Source organism: Camelus bactrianus, chromosome 3, assembly GCF_048773025.1.
Source record: "Camelus bactrianus isolate YW-2024 breed Bactrian camel chromosome 3, ASM4877302v1, whole genome shotgun sequence".
NCBI classification, from domain to species: domain Eukaryota; kingdom Metazoa; phylum Chordata; class Mammalia; order Artiodactyla; family Camelidae; genus Camelus; species Camelus bactrianus.
In genome coordinates this window covers 78,789,869-78,810,245 of record NC_133541.1, presented here as the reverse complement: position 1 = coordinate 78,810,245, position 20,377 = coordinate 78,789,869, and the positions used below count along the sequence as shown (strand labels likewise).

Sequence of the window (20,377 nt, the reverse complement as noted above, 5' to 3'; positions counted from 1 at the left end):
AATCTTGACAGAAAATTGTGCTCTGTAGTTAAGAAGAATCAAATAGATATTCTAGAACTGAAATATTTTTGACATTAACTTACTGGGTGGGCCTGACCACAGGTTAAACATAGAATTAATGAACTAGTGAGAAGACAGGATTAGTGAACATCTAAAAAGGTCAATAGAAAATAAACTGAAGCACAAAGAGAAAAAAAAGGAAAGCAAAAAACAGTATGTAAGAGTTATGAAGGACACAGGCAAATAGATACAGGCAAATGTAATTAAAGTCTCAGAAGGGTCAGGGAAGTGAATGAAGCAAAAGTAATATTTAAAGAGGTGGTGGCTGAGAATTAATGTAAGGTTGTTGTAAAGTTATTAAGACAGTGTGGTAAGTAGAGTGACAGACCAACAGAAACAGAGTTGAGAAGAATACCTACACATATATGTCACCTGATTTATGACCAAGGCATTCCTGCAGATCAGTGGAGAAAGGGTGGTCTTTTTGATAAATGGTGCAGGGGCAATTAAATATATGTATGAAGGGAGAACAAAAACAAAAAGAACCAAGAACCCTACCTCAAATCATAAGCAAAAATTAATTCAAGAAGGATTATAGACCTAAATGTGAAAGAACAGTTTCCTTCTAGAAGGAAACTTAGGGAATAGCTTCATGCCTTAGAGTAGGCAAAGATTTCTTAAATAGAATGCCAAAGCACTAACCATAAAAGAAAAAAAAGAATAAATTGGACATCATTAAAACCAAAAACTTTTGTTAATCAGAAGACTCCTTTATGCTTCTAGAAGCAAATATAGAATAATATCTCTTTGACCTTGGTGTAGCGAAGATTTCTTAGTACACATAAAACACTAGACATAAAAGAAGAGAGATGTAAAATGAACTTCATCAAATTTAAAACTTTAAAATCTTTTCAAAAGACTCTGTTAAGAAAATGAAAAGGCAAGGCATAGACTGAAAGAAAATATGTGCAATACATATATCTGACAAAGGACTTGATTCAGAATACAAAGAGTAAAAGTCCAGTTTTTAAAATATGGCAGAAGACTTGAAAAGACAATTCAGAAAGGAAGGATAATGGTCAGTTAAGCACATATAAAAGGATTTAGCATTCTTTATCCTCAGGGAAGTACAAATATCATTTCATTCCTACTTAAATCACTAAAATTGAAAACGCTGGTCATGCCCAGCATGGAGCATCAGGATGCTTATACAGTGCTGGTAGGAGTATAAAATGGTACAACCACTTTGGAAAACCATTCACCAGTTTTCTTTTAAACTTAAAAATCTATGATTCAGCATTTAAACTTCCAGGTGTGTAATCAAGAGAAGTTGAGTGCATATGTCCACCTAAAGATCTGTACAAGAATGTGCATAGTAATGTTCTACATAATAGCCTCCAAACTGCTGACAACCCAAATGCCCATCAAGAGGATAAAAGCTTAATCAGTTGAGCTGTAATCAGACAGTGGATAACTACACAGCATTAAAAAAAAATAACTGATACATGCAATAGCATGGGTGAATCTCATAGGAATTTTGGTGAGCAGAAAACATGAAACACAGAAGACTATATACTGTATGAGTTCATTTATATGACATTCATAAGCATGGCAGCTAAACTGATACAAAAATCAGAATAGTGGTTACCTCTGGGGAGTGAATATTGATTGGTAAAGGGCAAAAGGGAACTTCCTGAGGTACTAGAAATGTTCTGTGTAGTGATTACACGAATACTTAGATTACATCAGAAACTTAAGATTGGTGTACTTTTCATATGCATGTTTTATCTCAGTAATTCAGAGAAAAATTTAAGGCTAATTTTTATTATGAAATAGTCAAACTATTCACAAGAAAGTAGTGAGTAATGTAGTCATGCTGGATGATGTCATCTTGAGGCAAACTAACTGGATGTGACTGTAAACATGTGCAATTTTTTTATGAGGTTCATAACTCAGAATTTACAAAAATAATTTAACAAAATATCATTGGAATAAGTAGCTTCCCAAGCTGGCTTCTTTGAAAGTCTTAAAAAAAATTTTTTAACATTAAATTTCAATAGTTTTATTTACTTTTATGGTTACAGCATTTATCAGTAGACATCTTACAATATGCACAGAAACTTTTTTAAAAGTTTGTATTACAAGTTATGCATATTCACTATATTTAAAAATTAGAAAATATGGACAAACAAAAAGAGGTATCAAAATCATCCATTGAAAAAAATTTTTAATACAAGAGGTAACCTTTGGTAATGTATGTATTTTTGTCTCTGTTAGCACGTTTTATGCAGGCATGCAATCAATGGGATTATATTTTGCAGCATGCTTTTTTATTTAATATAGTCACCTTTTCATATCATTAAATATTTTATAATATTTTCTGAGTTGTATAGTATTCTATTATATGCCTAATGCCATACGTTTATTTAATCTTTATTGTTGGACATCCAGGTTTACATGGCCTTTTAATTTATGGTTTTAGTGGTTTTTTTAATATTTTTTCCTTATGATTCTTTAACATATTTTTTAAAACACCATTAATATACCAGTAGTTTTGAAAAATTAGGTATATGTCCTATGATGTGCCAAGGATTTCTTTTTATTGTTGTTTTTGAATTCTTAAATCTTTGTACCTTTTCGAAAAACAACATTTTTTGTAGTACCTATTATTTTAAAATTAGGAAACAAAAAACAAGCCCCCCAAATTGCTTATAATCCCAACTTCAATAGAATACTACTGTTAACGTCTTGATTGTTCCCAGATCAGCATTACCTGAGAATTTATTGAAAATGCAGATTCCCAGTCTTTACCCTAGACTTCAGTGAATCAGCAGTCTGTTCTAATAAGCTCTTCAGGTGATCCTGATCCTCTCTGAAGTTTGAGAACTACCACTGTAGGCTCTGGAGAAGAATCTTGTATATAGAGAGACCTGAGCAGAACTGTGCTTTAAAAGGCTCAGTGATAGTTCTGTGCAAGGTAGGACCGTTTAGGAGATTGTTTTAGTAGTAAGCAGGTGGGGTTAATAACCAGGATAGTGACAGTAAGAATAGAAAAGGGGTGACTATAAGAGAAATCATAGAGGTAGAGTATAAAATTTGATAACTGATTGGGGATGTGAAGGAAGTGATGCTAAGGATTTGAACCTGGAGGGAAAGGAAGTTACTGCCATTTAACTGAAAGAATACATGGCAAAGAACAGGTTGTAGTGGCACAAAATGATAGTTTGGACTTTCACATATGAAGTGCATATCATCCAGATGTAAAGCCTCTCTCAGTCATACTGGGAAAGTAAGTCTGCAGCTTGCAAGTGAGTTTATGATTAGAGACATAATTGGAAGTTATCTGAGAAAGGTAGTTGCTGAATTGTGAGACTGCAGATTTTAAGAAATAGGGATAAGATTAAAAAATCATTGAAAGAGTACAAGCAGCAGTGGATGGAAGAGAATCAGGATCCTGAAAACTGCAGGTAGCCTATAGTGATAGTTCTCAAACTTAATGGAAGAGATGGTGTCCTGATGTTTATAGTACACATTTTAAAGTAATCTGCATTCATTTGAGAAAGGCATCCCTGTGCAAATTTATTCCCTATCCCACAGTTGTGATACACTCTGACATAAGTTCTGAACATGATAATCAGTCACTTCCACGTTCCCACATCTACTCATCTAAGCCTTTTTCCTCCAACATGGTCTATTATTTGAAGGTTAGATCTTAAGGTTACAGACTATTTCTTGTTATTAACATAGGAATTCTTTTCTTAGTGCTTGCAGTGTCACTGTCAAGATAAACCAGAGAAATTGTCTTTGCTACAGTCACTCATTTTTTTTTTTTTACTGATTTCCTTTTCTGTCTCTTTATGGATAATTTTCATATAAAGGAACACTGCCCATAGCTGTAAGATCATAAATATTCAAATATGTTGTCTTACAATTTGGAAACCTAATTGGCTAACAGAAGACTTTACTGTGAACTAAAATGGAATGCCTCAGAATATGTAAAATGTAAAGTCACACAAATTATTATTGAGGAACATACAGAAAAACTAGTAGAAAATAAAAGTTAGTTTCCAACATTCTTTGACAAAAATGTATCAAGGATTTAGATGGGAAAGGAAACAGTGGGTCAAAACTCAGGAGATGGTGAGCATACAGTCATTTAACTATCTGCTGAATTTCAATTAAGTGTACTAGTAGAATGTACATAAATGTGGTATAGAAAAGCTTTGCTATTTATTGGGTTGTTAAATAAAATAGCATATTATAATGTGTTGTTTTTCATGGCCATGGTGGTATAGGCTTAAAGAGATAGATTCTAAATAAAGCTTTTGTGGCTTGGGCTAGTCTTTGAGTCTCAGTTGATCTGTCTGAAAAATGAGAATAATCCATTTCATCATATTGTTTCAAAAGCTAGAGATAATGTATCTTAACTGTTCCATATATATATAATATATTGCATGGAGACTATAAACACCATCATAAAATATTACTGTTGTTGGGATATAATTTATTATTCATAATTAGAAATCAGTAATATATGTAGAGTAATTTATAGTCTATGATGTTTTCAGATTGATCTGAAATAACTTTTTTTCCCCAGGAGACCTAAATGCCAAGAAACTTTGAATCATGTCTTCAGAAAGTTACTTAGAATTTTGTCATGTTAATATACTGTGTTCTTTTTTACAGGAAGTACTTAAACAACTACAAGGAAGTATTGAAGATGAAGCGATGGCTTCTTCTGGACAGATTGATTTATTAGAGCGTCTCAAAGGTAGATTTTTAAAAAGTGTTCTAAAGTAATTTCTTTAGACTCCAGTTGTCAACTTTAGGTGTATGTATCTAAGTACAGCTTTTCTTGATTAAAAGAGTGTTGGTATCAGTTTTCTTGTTATAATAGCCTTACCTATTAGGATGTAATTGTTAAAGTACAAATATGTGAAAAGTGTATTTGCTTGTCATTTTTTCAGTTAACATTTAATTGGCTTTGAATAAACTATTTTAGATTCCTTCCTTGATAATTTTTAGCTCCTAAAGCTCTTTGCTGTTCTGCCAGTCACTAAATAGGCCGTTAGTAAGCTGTGTACCACGGACTAGGCCCATTGCTTTATTTGAAGGAGCAGTGACCTTCTTTGTTTCATCCAGGATAGAAATGCTTTATCTTCTCATATATAAAGGCTATTTATAAGCCATTTTTAGTAGAATTTTAAAAAATGTCTTTCTTATTTTATTGCTTAAAAATTCAAATGTCAAATCAGGTAAGTGCTTAATTATAGTTTAAGCTAGGCAGAGAAATTACCTTTGGACCCCAAAATATATTCTTATCTAGCAGGAATTTAAGGAAGGACATTTTGTCTAATTTTCCCTTAACATCCTCCTTTTTCCCCTACTGACTCAAGCTGATTTTGGAAGGAAAGTTTAGCCATTCTGTTTCTAAATAGTGGTTTATTCAGTCATGTGTATTTGTGGCTTCCTCTGTTAGAAATCTAAAGTTGCAAGGTTCTAAGCCAAAAAGTGAACACTTTTTTTTAATGATTCAATATTTGTGTATATTGCAGAATGATCACCGCCACTTTCATATGTGCTTTGGCCTTACTGTTTTTTTTTAGGACTGTGTCTCTTCTTCTCTCTCCTACCTTTACATTTACCTAGAACCAGGAATCAGTGAATTTCTCTGAGCATCAGCATTTCTGTTAAGGATTTCCTCTGTTTCCTACATAAATTGCTGCTCAATAGTTGCCATAATTTAGTACTTCTCAAGGCTTTATGTACTATGTCTAATGTATTTTAAGTTATATTAAAGTCAGTTAAAATTTGAGATGTAAAATGTGAACCTAAGATATCACTTTTAAAAGATAATATACTTGAATTAGCAATATTTTAGACCACTTAAAGCAGTTGCTTTATAAAAACTTGTCTCTATTTTATTTAGAACTTAACTTAGATAGCAGTAACTTCCCTGGAGTGAAACTGCGGTCAAAAATGTCCCTCCGTTCTTTTGGAAGCCGAGAAGGATCTGTATCTAGTCGTTCAGGAGAGTGCAGTCCTGTTCCTATGGGTTCATTTTCAAGAAGAGGGTTTGTAAATGGAAGCAGAGAAAATACCGGTTATTTAGAAGAACTTGAAAAAGAGAGGTAACTTTTCTTCATTAAATAGTAAACTTTAAAAAATAAATAAAGAAATAAATAGTAAATTTTTATGCTCTAGTTTTTGCTATTATTTTGCAATAATATAAGATGGGAATTACGAAGTTATGTATGGTGGACTTAACACTTAGCATGTTGTATTTATTAATTCAAAAAAGTATGTTACTGGGGGAGGATATAGCTCAGTGACAGAGGACATCCTTAGCATGCATGAGGTCCTGGATTCAATCCCTAGTACCTCCATATATATAAATAAACAAACAAATAAATAAATAACCTAATTACCTCCCTCCCAAAAAATAGAAAAAAAATTTTTTTAATAGTATATTACTGATTGTGCTTAGGTTAAATCTAAAAATATAGAGGAGGCAGTTTTCTTGGGATTCTAAACTTCTCCTTTGTCACTTGGCTACTTCAGATCCTCTGTACATTGAGTAATACACATGATCACAATAGTTATATCTGGTTAAAGTATGTAACTGATTTTTAATTGAATTTCTAATCAGAGATGAATCTTTTGAAATGAAATAACTACTAGATCCTGTATAAGGTGACTGCTTCCATTATGAAAGGCCTATTACAGGTGCCCACAAATGAATCATTTTTTAGTTTATCAGTTTCATTGTCTACAAAACATTGTTTGACGTATAGAATGAGTTCTGGTTTCTCACAGCTGATGTATGAATTCTTTTCTTCTTAAAGTTAAAATCATCCCACTACAAATAGCAGAATCTATATCAAGAACTTGGTCAGGTGTTTTTTAACCTCCTAAATGATTATAAATTCCTTTATGCGTGATTTTTACCTTATTGTATTTATATTCTTAAAAGTTCTGTTAGACTTTCAAGAAATGTTCAAATGTATAAATGTTACTTGTTAGCTCTGAGGCCTTGGTCAAGTCATTAAGTTTTTGTGTTATTCCCTTCTATAAAACAGAAGTATGGTTCTACCCTGTGGAGTTAGGGAAATTGAATATTAATGTGTGGAAAATGCCTCACATATCTCACTGAGAGGCAGAAGACCTTTTACTACTTTCTCTCTGGTTGTAGGTGTGTCTATCTATAAAAATAGGGATAATCATCTGGACCAGAAGTAGTGTTAAGCTTTCTTAAGTGTTAAACTCTTGAGTTTACATGACTTTCTGTTTCTTACCTTGAACCAGGACTATTTCTGTCTGACAGTGTAGGAAACACTGTCCTCAAAAATAAGACGCTAGCCAGGGTCTACAGTCTTCCTTCTCTTTGTCCCCTTTGAGCTCTGTGAAGAGGTAAAGGACATGTGAGCATACTGACTTTCCTAGGAACTTACTTTGCTTCATGTAGGTGAAGTCCTGATTTTATTAGCAGAGAGAGAGGAAGGAGAGAGAGAGAGAGAAAGAGAAAGTGTGTGTGTGTGTGTGTGTGTGTGTGTGTGTGTGTGTGTGTGTGTGTGTAGTTCTGGTCTATCTTGTGTCCTCTTGGTTCAGATGGAGGTAAATTTAGTCCTTGCTAAAGATTTGTGACAAAATGTTTATTTTGTTCTCACACTTGATTGTTAGTTTGGCTAGGAGTAGGCTCAAACTCATTTTCCTTCTTCATAATCAGTGTCACTGATAAGAAATTTGATACCAGTCTGATTCACATTCCTTTGTAGGAAACCATTTTTCTTCTTTTGAAGCTGTTAGAATGCCTTGGTATACAGTATACATGTTTTCTTAATTTACCATGCTGGATATTTACTGTGCCCTTTTGATCTGGAATTTAATTTTCTTTAGCTTTTGAAAATTCTGTTATTTCTCGATGATTTTCCCCCTCTGTTTGTCTATTTCTTTCTAGACGTCTCTTTAAGTCATAGATTAACTCTCTCTTTGTCTCTTTTTTTTCTTGTTTTCTGTATTGCCCAAGATAAGTGAGATAAATGTTAGAAAGTAGTCAAGCCAGGACTCACACCCAGGTCCATAACCTTTTTGAACCTATTTTCCAGACTGTAGAATGAGCATAAGAATAACTGCCTTAAAAGATGTTATGAGGATAAAGTTAGGTTTTTTTATAAGTACTAGGCACTACGTCTTGTACATTCAATAAATGTTAGCTATTGTCATGTTAGCCATTAAAACAGTTAACATATATTTGTTAAACACCTAATATATGTGTGCCATGCTCTTCTAGATGACCTTGAGTTAGCTAGAGGACTAAGAAGACATGATGATTACATTTTAAGGAAGACTGTTGACAGTCACTAAATAAGCCTTTAGTACACTAAACCATAAAGACCCACGAGCTTCTGGGTCTAGATCTTGTTTCAGTTTTGAGTCTTAAGCACTGTTGTGGGAGTTACAAGATGAACTCGTATCATTTAACCACTTGTTACCATTTTGGTTCAAGGCACAATAACCTTGGCTTCCAGAGCATTTTGCCGCAGTTCTATTTTAAGCTTGATAGTAACAACCTACCCTTATTCTCCCTAACCTTTTCCTCATTCCACCACCATTACTAACATTAGCCTATCAATTTAAGTACTTCTAGTACCCAGATCTTATTTAAATAAGCCTGTTTATTGGAGAGTAATCAGAGGAAGTAGCATCTGTCCCTCATTTCCCCACCTTAGTCCTGGTAGGTCCTGCAGGTCCTCACCAGAGAACACTGAAGAATAAAATCACATCTCATTCTTATGCTAATTGTGGTATCCAGTTTGTGAAAGAGGTTCAGGCTTTCTCTATTGCTTTCTCTTGCTTCTTTTGTCAAAAATGGGAGGGAGGGGGCTGTTTCTCATTGGTCTACACTCAGCTTTTCATATCATAAGCAGGGGCTTGCTTCCTCCCCATGAATTCCCTCACTACTGAGGTTGCCACATCAAAAGTGAAGGCTTATTTCTAATTTTTTTTAATGCTTCTCAGTAAAGGAAAGGGAATTTTAGCAAGATTAGAACCTTCCACATACTCACATGCATACATATTCTCCAAGAAAACACAATCAAATAGAATTTTAAAGCAATAATATCAGAGTGGGGAACAACTCTCTGTGTAAGAGCAAACCCCAGAAGCCATAATAAAAAATATCCTGAGATCTGACTACAGGAAAATCAAAATTTTCTACACAGCAAAATCATTATTAACAAAGCTTAAAGACAAGTGATAAACTGAGAAAATATATTTATAACTGACAAAGAGCTATCATTCTTAATATATGAGTTCCTATAAGTAAGAAAAAGTCACAGAAAGGGAAATACAAATGGATTTTAAACTTGAAAAAATGCTTAATTTCACTTTTACTAAAAGAAATCAAATTAAAACTACAGTGATATACTGGTTTTCTTAAACCCTAGATATGTAAAAAATTTTTTTAAGTTTTATAAAACATTTACACTGGTGAAAGTGGCAGGAGCATAAATTGGTGTAATACCTAATAAGGGCAGTAAGTTAAAAATTCACATATCCTAGGCATTGATCTTTATACATGCTTGCACATGTGTGAAATGAAGTTATTATAAGGCTGTTCAGTGCAGCATTGTTTATAATAGCAAAAGATTAGAAAGACCCCAAATGCCCTCTAACACAGAACCAGTTATAGTTTATCCCTTTGTGGATTCATGAGTATCTACATAGCTGGCAAGAAATACTATAGGACCTTTTTATGTTCTGATAACAGAATGATCTCCCAGATAGATTTTTAAGTGGAAAAAAAAAGTTACATGACAGAATACATAATAATATGCTACTGTTTATGTTTAAAAATTTCAATGTAAATATACACATACATCCATTCATTTTTATAGAATATCTCTGGAAATATACACAAGAGAATAGTAGTGGTCACTTTGGGAAAGAACCACACGAAAGGAGGTAGATCACATACTTCTTGTACCTACTGATTTTTTCCTGTTAACATTCTCATTTTGCATTTATAATGATCGGATATAGAGCATCTTGATATAGATTGTTATTGAGGACATCATCAATTGGGTTGTCAGAAATTATGTAACAAATTTGTCTTCAGATTCCAAATTAAGAAAATATTTCTCTTCCGCAGAATAACTTCTTATTACACAGTGACAATATAATTATTATTTTGGCTGCTGAGAAGCTGAAAGCTACATCTGTGTCCAATGCAGTAGTTCCCTATACTCTAGGTTTGGTGGGTTTTTTTTGGGTTTGTTTTTTTTTTTTTTTTTTTTGTATAATTACTGCTTTTCTTTACTTCTTTATTAAACTTTTTATTCTTGTATTAATTTGGGGTTTTTAATATCTGTACTTCTTAATCTAAACCATCATCAAATTCTTAGGCTATAAATGTGAAGAAAGCTTTCAGTTGAGATGTAAACATTCTAGTAAGAACAGTTACCATCTTATTTAAGTGAAAAAGATTAAAACTTTTTATTACTCAAATTTGAATGATTATAATATTCCAAGTCCCACCTTTAAAAATCCAAAATTAATAAAATGTTCATTTGTTCATTATAAATAGTTACATAGAGAACATTACAATTACAGCTGATAAGAATTGCTATTATTAGGGGGGAGGGTATAGTTCAGTGGTAGAGCACATGCTTAGCATGCACAAGGTCCTGGGCTCAATCCCCAGTACCTCCTCTAAAAATAAAGAAATAAGTAAACCAAATTACCACTCCTCCCCTTGCCCCAAAGAATTACTGTTATGTGCTCTATATTATCATTGTATGAATTTATCTTTTTTTTTAAAACAGATCATTACTTCTTGCTGACCTTGACAAAGAAGAAAAGGAAAAAGACTGGTATTACGCTCAACTTCAGAATCTCACTAAAAGAATAGATAGTCTTCCTTTAACTGAAAATGTAAGTAAATTGGTAATATGACTTACTTTTATATCTAAAAGTATATATAAATTTATACCTACATTTACAGTTATTTGTAAACTGTAATATGTTTAATCCAACTTTAAACCTAAATATATAATAATTAATAAATTTTGTTTATAAAGATGGTGAAACTTCATTATGCCCAAGCATATTTATTTTAAATACCTTCTTAAGAAAATCTCTTAAGTTTGATTACTAAAGGACTCAGGATTCAGCTAGGCAACTGATTTTTTATTCTGTGTATTGAATTATCAAACATACTCTGTTCAGATGCTAATTACCATCTCTGTTTTTTGAACCATATTATAGGACTCATGCCAGATAGTTTTTACAATAAAAGTTTTATCTTTGAGATAATTTGAGTTCTGTTTCAGTTATTATAAATGACAGTAGCTTTTGGCATGAATCTTAGGGCTTTTTGCAAAAACTAAAATTTGTTTTGCAAGTAGAACTATGTAAAAAAATAATTTAATCCTGTCAGCCTCTCCCTCCCCACCCAGTCTCTCCATGTCACCTATTTTATACATGGGATGGCACACATAAGAACATTTTTGAAGTACATTAATAATTTTAAACAAGACTATATTTTTACTGTTGTCCATAAATTTTTTAATGATTTTTAAAAAGAGAAAAATAGACTAATTAAAATGTTATCTTTCACTCTTAGCTTAGATTTTTCATTTTCTAATAGCATTTTTGAGAGAACATAATAAGCAAAATGCAAAACTACAAAGAAGGAACACCTTTTCCAAAACACATAGTTAGCCACTTTCTTGTGTGGGCAGTCTGGCGAGAGGTAGAACTAGAAGCTCAAAATCCGGGATTTTGAGAGGCAAAAAATCCCCCTCCTGATGATGTCCTTAATATCTTTTGGGGCATTAAGGAGACATCGCTAGTGAAAGAAGAGTTCACCGAGATTGTTAGCACATGAGGATTAGGAACTCAGGAGCGTTTGCTGGGATTTTTACTTAAGAAAATATCAAAGCATAGTTTCCCTTACCATTCACTTTGGTAATTGGAGTATACAAAATTTAGGGTCCAACTGTCTGCATGCAGTCATGTATGTGACAACTCAAGAGATTGGTTAATATCTGAAACAAAAATCATTCCCATATTAATTTATTAAATAGCCAATCACATTTATTTAATAGGATATGCAAGACATTATGGACATTGGCAGCCAATGTGAATTGCTTATATTTCATAAATATTTTTTAATTTCACAAAACTTTGCTTTTATGTTGAGAAGCCAAGTTAAGAACACTTCCATATAGAAGTACTTATCAGGATATTAGGCATTGTTTAAAACATCAGATCTAAACAAGTTTATACTGTATAGCACAGGGAAATATATTCAATGTCTTGTAGTAGCTTACAGTGAAAATGAATATATGCATGTTCATGTGTGACTGAAGTATTGTGCTGTGCACTAGAAATTGACACAACATTGTAAACTGACTATACGTCAATAAAAAATAAAAGACAAAAATTAAAAAATAAATAAATAAAACATCAGATCTAAACCAAGTTACTGTAATGTACTATGTCGTGTAGCACTTTTTTTTTGCCAAAGGTTTTGGGAAGAAGAGGACAAATAAGTGGAGTTAAACTAGCTCATTGGGAATTAGAAATAACATGCAGACTAATTTCATCTAGGTTGCAACCCGTAATTTGGGTATGCTTATAGGAATACATTCTGCATGTGAATGCCATCTGTATTTGCAGGGGAAAAGGTGAGAGCTCCTCTAACTTAACTAACAACACAGTTTAGAATCCTTGGACCTACAGAATGCTATACATGTGCATGCAGCTTCCCACTGGGCATAGAGAGTGTGAAAATTCGGCAGCACTTCATTATTCCCTTTACGGCCCATTATAACTGTTACCTATCATTGTCTAATTGTATTTTAGCCTTTATTACTTGTTGGAGCATGTCTTTTTAAGTTTCTTTACCTTGTCCTTTTCATCCTTTTTTATGCCTAGCAGTTACCACAGTAATTTCAGTTTTAATTAGAGGGCTAATAAAATTTTGAATGAATTAACACCCACTTTGTGAAGAAGTACTTTTTTTGTTGTTTTAACTTTGGTTCACATTTGAATTTTACCAAAAAGTTAGTATTGTAATTTATGATTATGTTATTTAAAAGCTTTTCCTTTTCCCATTTTCTCCATGTCACAAATGAGAAAGTTCTCTCTGTTTAGTCTGCATATATGAAACAATCCTTACCTTAAACTGAGGTATAAACTTAAGGATGATGGACCTGATTCTTGATTTTTCTTTGTGGTCTACACTAATATGCTAGTTTTTAATGATTCAAAGTAGGACCTTGTAGTACCTTGTAGTACCTCTTCAGAGCAGAAGGATCATAGGTAACTGAAGATAGGCTTATCCTAACTGAACCAATTATATATTTTAAATGAAATAGTACAATTTAATTAAAGCCCTTTGTGACTATGGGGCAATAAAAGTATCTCAGCTCTGCATTTCACATCAGGGATCCAGACTGGGCCTAGCACTGATAATCAAGTTTTAGGACTCTTTGGAGTAAAAAATAATTTTCTTATGCACAATAATTTATATATTTACTTAATTATTTTCTTTATTGGTACTTATATGCCTTTTGGTTTTTACTGATAAACACACGAGATATTAACATTTTAATTTTATTTGTGGTTTTAGTTTTCCTTACAAACGGATATGACCAGAAGGCAATTGGAATATGAAGCAAGGCAAATCAGAGTTGCAATGGAAGAACAATTAGGTACTTGCCAGGATATGGAAAAACGAGCCCAGGTAACTTATTTATTATTAAACTATGAAGCAGCACTAGCTAGAGATCTATGAAGAATGTAATGAATTATAATTCTGTTAACACTGATTAAATTTTATTATTAAAGATGTTTTAAAGTCTGTCTTTACTTGGCACTAACTCAAAATAAGAATAATTTACCTTGACTTATGGGCAACATAACCAGTGTTCACATAATTCTGCCTTCATATTTCATTTCCCTGATACTGTTCTGCTGTGCCTTGGAATTGTAAGGGGGGAAAAGAATTAGATGCTGGTCTAGTAGCTGATTGCTAGCTTCATTTATTCTTGGAGACTTCTGAGTACATATAATGACATTCAGAATACTTCCATGCTATTCAAGTTGTAATATAAAAAAGAAAGCTCTCATTCCAGGAAAGTAGGAAAAAAAACATAGAAGGAAAGCATTCGGAAGATGAAATGAGTAGGGAACACATTTCCCATATTTCTACCCTCAACTATGTCAAGAAAGAATATTAAAAAAACAACAACAGCTTTGGGGACAAATTGGAAAAAGAACATTATTTGAAAGATTTTTTTTAAGTAAATAGCTGATGTAAAGGAGAACTTATATTTGTATATGTGGTATAAATATATTTTTGTGTTCTGCAAAGTTTATTTCATAGTTTTAAAGTCACTAATACAAGACATTTTACATTCCCCAAAGTTTAGTCTTTATCTTTTATGTAGTAGCTTCCTAAATATAATCTGTATTCTTTTTATGCTGGAGTTATAGTAGTAGACTAAAGAAGTACTTAAACACAAGTACCATGGACATTTCATAGTCCATACCTGTCAGTTTCACAGTGAGGCTAGAGGCTCAACTAATATATCCACATATTAGTTAGTTGTATTATAATATGTACAATTGACCCTTGAACAATGCAGAGGTTAATCCACATATAATTGAAAGTTGGCTCTCCACATTCACAGATTAAACCAACCACAGACCATGTAGTACTAGTATTTATTATTGAAAAATACCCATATATAAGTGGACCCACACAGTTCAAATCTGTATTGTTCAAAGGTTAACTATATATATAAATACATAACATTCCTTTTTCTTAATCTCCTCTCACCCCCATCCCATTCAGATTAATGTCTTAAATTTCAAAAATAAAACTTTAAAAAATAAACTGTGTAGTAGAAAATATACATGAATATCTTTCTAATATTGGAATAAGAAAGGATTTCTTAAGACATAAAACTTAATTATAAAAGTAAGAATTAGTACATTTTGCTATGTTAAAATTAAGAATTTATCTTCATTAGGTATCTTAAAGAAAGTAAAGATAAGTTACAAATAGGGAGAAAGTGTTTATCACTATATAACATAGAATTAAAATTAAGAATATATAAAGAATTTCCAAATATATTTTAAACTGCATAATAAAATTAATACAAATTCAGTATTTGTAGCATATGCTATTTTCATGGAATTATTTTAAAACATCAGGCAGGTTTTTTTGTTTACTGAAAAATTATGAGAAATTTTACTTTAGTTTATATGAATTTGCATTTTTAGAATGTGAATATATGGAACACTATATACAGAAGTTAGTTTTTCTCTATTTGTTAATGTATTTTTAGACATATTTAAGGAACAAAATGAAATGGTAGATGTAAAAATTCCTTGTTATAGAAATACAAATAAGTGTATTCCAGATGGTTTAATCTATACTCTAGAAAAGAAATCAATTTGAGTTCTTTCTTAGCCATTTTGTTCAGCCGTGTACAGATACAGTCATTGTAATTTTATTCTAGAATACAGTGTTCTTCATTTTGTTAGTTAATATTCTGAGGAAATTTTATCCCATAGTTTTACAAATACAGCAAGCATTCATTTATTCTAGAAATAGTCATATAAAGTTTAAGGTTAAAGAAATATTGTAGACAGAGTTAAGAAGGGAAATAATGGAAATGTTTATAGTATATATGAGGGGTTAAATATTCCTAATATACAGGAAGCACCTACAAATCAATTGCAAACAAGACAACCAAATAGTGAAATAGTCAGAAAACATGAGTAGTCCAATCACAAAAGTGCAAGTGGTTAATAAACAGTTGTGAAAAGATGCTTAAACATCACTAGTCACCAGAGAAATGTAACATAAAATAATGTTTTTTGTTGGTTGTGGTGGATTTTTTTGGTTTGGTTGGTTGGGTTTTTGCCTATCAGACTGGCAAAACTTTCAAGTTTAATGACATGCAGTATTGGTGAGAGTGAGAAACATTGTGTATCTGTTGTAAGAATAAACTGATACATTCGTGAAGGACAACGTAGTGCTACCTGTTAAAATGAAAATACTTGTACCCTCTGACCTGGTAATTCTGTAGGACTCTCAGAACATGTCTTCCAGAAACACTAAAGCAACAAGAGTATAGGTATAAATTTTATGGTGTATATTGCAACATTATTTGTAAGACATTAACAAAGAGAGACAACTTCAATGTCCATCATTTGGGGCATTATTTAATAAATTATTAAATCAGTAATATGCAGATATTACAAATAATAAGGTAGTGGGAGTAATAGAAATACATTGTCCGGATGCTTCTTTCCCTCCTGACTCTCAGCTTTAGTGACTCCACATGTAAAAGTAAAACTAGAATGGCCAGCTTTTAGGCCTGAAAGTAGATGTCAGGAGGACCTGAGTCCATGAGAAAAAGATGTGAGATCTCATTTGGAAGGAGACAGGATGGATAAAAAGTCTAAATAAAATAAGAATAGAGTGAACTTTTTTTTTTGTAAATAATTACTTATCAGAAACCAGAAGCCAATTTTATAGTAATTTGAGAAAATAGAGAAAATAGTAATAATATTAGTATTGCAGTCACATAGTTTGGTACTTGCTGTTATCACTATTGTTTAACTTTGTTTGGAGGCTCCATTAAAAAGAAAACAAGTTGTATAAATACTACACTTCCTTTCCAACTAAAAAGGAGGAAAGCAAATAATTGTCATTTGTAAATTATATGGTTATTTGCCTAGAAAAATCCTAGAGAATAAACCAAAAGAGTATTTCAAATGATGAGAGCATTGAGTAAGGTGGCTGGAGTTAAGGTACATTACAAAAGTTGGTAGCTTTTCTCTAGTAGCAATAGGAACCAGTTAAAAATGGAAATGGGGTAGAAGGACCTGTCACAGTAACAGGAAACTTTTAAAGTACCTGAAATAGACCCACATAAAGAAAAATATAAAATTGCTAAAGGGCACAAAATGTGACTTTAAAAACAGAGAAGCCTAAGTGAGAAGACTTTAAATCCTAAAAATGCCTTTCTTGTAAAAACTAGTATATAAATAAAATACAGTTTCAAACATAATCTTAAAACTTTTTTGGAGCCTGGAAAAATGATTCTAACATTTGTAAAGTAAGAATTTCTAAAAATATTTAAGAAAGAAATTATAACGAGTAGGGATTTACCTTACCAATTGTTGAAATTTATTGTAAAAGTGTTACAGTAATTATAGTGTGATAGCACAGGAATAGACATAGGCAAATAAAACAGAATAGCAACTAGAAAAAAATATAAGAATACATAAAATATTTTAATGATAAAAACTATATTATAAGTTTGGGATGAAATGATAAATAATTCAATAAATGTACAGATATAACTATGAACCTGTTGGGGAGAAATTAAATTAGATCCCTACCTCACATCTTGTACAAGAATAATTATAGGTAGATTAATCTGAATGTGAAAGACAAACATAAAATTAATAGAAGAAGATAGAGGACAATAGAGATCTTGAATAAGAATGGAAGCTCAAAAGCAATAAAGGAGGGGGGGAGGGAAGCAATTTATTTCATAAAATTTTAAAATATTGATCCTGCAGCAGATAAACTAAGGGAAAATACTTGAAACACATAAAGGGGAAAAGGTTAATATCCCTATGATATAAGAATTCCTACAAACTAATAAGAAAAAGACAATTTTTTTAATGGACAGAGGATGTAATCATTCAACTTATTGAAGAGAAAACGCAACTGATTAGTAAAACATACAAATGGCTGGTGAACAATTTCAGGAAACTCTATAAACAAAATCCACTCTTCCCCATGCCTGTGTTGAGTTAGTCTCTACTTATCTCTGTTAACAGTTTGGTTATTTATTTATTTTCTCCTTAATTTGTTCAATGTATGTTTGGGTACCCAGTATGGTAGTCCCTACTCCCCTCTATGCCTGTAAGCAAAGGTTGGAAAAATGGACATCAGGTTGTTCATAGAGCCTGTTCTGGGGAGTGGAGATTGGTAGGGTAAGGTTACTTATACTCTATTGCTGTAATTTTTTTATACTTAAATGGATATTATAGTTCAGTGTAGTTTTCCTGTTTCCTGGTTGACAGACATTTAGGTTATTTATAATTTTTCATTGTTAGAACAACTTTGATAAACACACTTATTCATATCATGTAGACATGCGCAACACTTTCTCTAGGTCGAGTCGGGAATCTTTTTCTTAAAGAGCCATATAGTAAATACTTCAGACTTTGTGGGCCATATGGCCTCTATTGCAACTACTCAGCTCTGCCTTTGTAGCAAGAAAGCAACCGTAGACAACAGTATGTAAGCAAATGGGCAGGACTGTGTTCCAGTAAAACTTAATTCATAAAAACAGATGGCTAGCAGGCGCTAATTTGCTGACCTCTGCTCTAGGGTATGTACCTAAAAGCATAATTGCTGGCCTTAAGGTATGAGTGTTTTGAATGGTGTTTGCCAGATTGCACTCAAAATGATTTCATTGATTTACCTTTTTCCTAGTAGTATGTGAGATTTCCTGTTTCTTTTGCATGTCTTTTTCAGCAGTTGTGAGTCATACTTTATAATTAACAATCAGTGTCAAATGAAATATTATCTTGTCATTTAGTTCATACTTACATGAATATTACTAAAGTTGACTATCTTTTCATTTATTAGACTCTTGGATTTTCTTTTTGTTATTTTTTCATATCCTTTGCCCATTTTCTATTATATTAAATGTCTCATTCTTATATATTTGAGAGATATTTTAATATCCTGTTGCTACCGCTCTGTTACAGATGATGTCTATCACAACCCCTCCCTCCCAAATCTGTTATGTCCTTTAGCCTCATGATAACAAAAATTAGTTTTTGTTATAAAGCTAAATTAATTGTATTGCCATATTTGTGCTTTCTTTGACTTACTTATATTTTTTTTCTAACCTCAAAGATACCCTCCTAATATTGCTAATAGTTTAATGTTTTATTTTTACAATTATAGTCTAATTCATTTCAGATTTGCTATTATATAGGTTTTGGAGTTAGAGATCTAATTATACATACATATACTTTTTATATCTGTATATAATTATTTGACATATTTGTAATAAAATATTATTAAATAATTGTATAATATTATTTATATATATATATAATTACATATACACACACACACGTGAACATATACCCAGATAGATGCATATATATGTTGTTAACTAAATTTCCCATTATCATTTATTGGCTATTCCTCCGTTTTCCCATGGATTAGTAATGCTGTCTCTGTCATATGACAAGTTTGTATTTGCTGGATATTTGTGGACTCTGTTCCATTTTAGTTTCTCTATACCTGCACTGATACCACATTTGTTTTATTTGCTATAGTTTTATAAATCTTGGTACCTAGTAGGGTGAATCCTTATTTTTGTTTGTAAAATGTGTTTATATTCCATTTCATTACTCATTTGAAATTTAGTATCTAATTCAAAGAAAAGCCTGGTGGGCTTTTGATTAGAATTACTTTGAATTTATTAATTAATTTGAGGAGAATTTGTATCTTTACAATGTGAAGATTGGTTCTTGGTTGAAAGGATGGACTCTGGAGCCAGACCTCCTGGGTTCTAATTCCTGACCTGCCACTTATCAGCACTGTGACCTTGGGTAAACTATCTGCCTCAGTTTTCTCACTGGTAAGATACAGATAATGATACCCTGTAAAATGTGAGGATAAAATGAGTTAATACATGTAAAATACTTAGAATCCAGCACATAGTAAACACTCAGTAAATATTAAGTATTGTTACTAATTTTATATCTCTCCATTCATTTAGGACTAATTTTATGTTCTTCAATACAGATTTGTAATATTCTCCATAAAACTCTTACACATCTTTTTTTAGATTTATTCCTAGATATCTTACAGTTTTTATTGCTATTGTGAATGGGATTTTCTTTCCTTATATTACTAAATTTCATTTAAGTTATATGTGTCCATCAGTCTTTCTGAACTGTTTTATTAAATTGTCTCAGTAGTTTACAATTTTCTTGGATTTTCCATTTAAACTGTTATATTGTTTACAAATAATAATTTTATCTTTTCCAGTTTTTTCTCTATGTTTTGAATAGGAACTCTAATACATTTTTGAATAAAAAATATTGATTGGTCTTCTTGTCTTGACTTTAAAGGGATCCTTATGAAATTTCTCTATTAAGTATGTTGTTTAGTCAGGGCTTTTGGTAGATACCATTTATGAAGTTAAGGAATTTACCTTCTATTTTTAATTTGTTGAGTTATCCTGAATTTATATTGAACTATATTACTGTGTACTTTTTCAAATCAGTTTTTCAGAAGTCATACCACCTCCAT

The 20,377-nt window shown here is 31.9% G+C and overlaps 1 protein-coding gene across 10 annotated transcripts in view; it reads left to right on the top strand.

Moving 5' to 3' along the window:
* APC (APC regulator of WNT signaling pathway) overlaps positions 1–20,377 on the top strand; it is a 125,853-nt gene that overhangs the window by 55,357 nt on the left and 50,119 nt on the right. For all 10 annotated transcript variants that reach the window (XM_010971495.3, XM_074360461.1, XM_074360464.1 and 7 more), the window contains 4 exons: positions 4,687–4,771; positions 5,930–6,131; positions 10,824–10,932; positions 13,637–13,750. In XM_010971495.3, the coding sequence (XP_010969797.2) occupies positions 4,687–4,771; positions 5,930–6,131; positions 10,824–10,932; positions 13,637–13,750 (510 nt within the window). The remainder of the gene's footprint in view (positions 1–4,686; positions 4,772–5,929; positions 6,132–10,823; positions 10,933–13,636; positions 13,751–20,377) is intronic.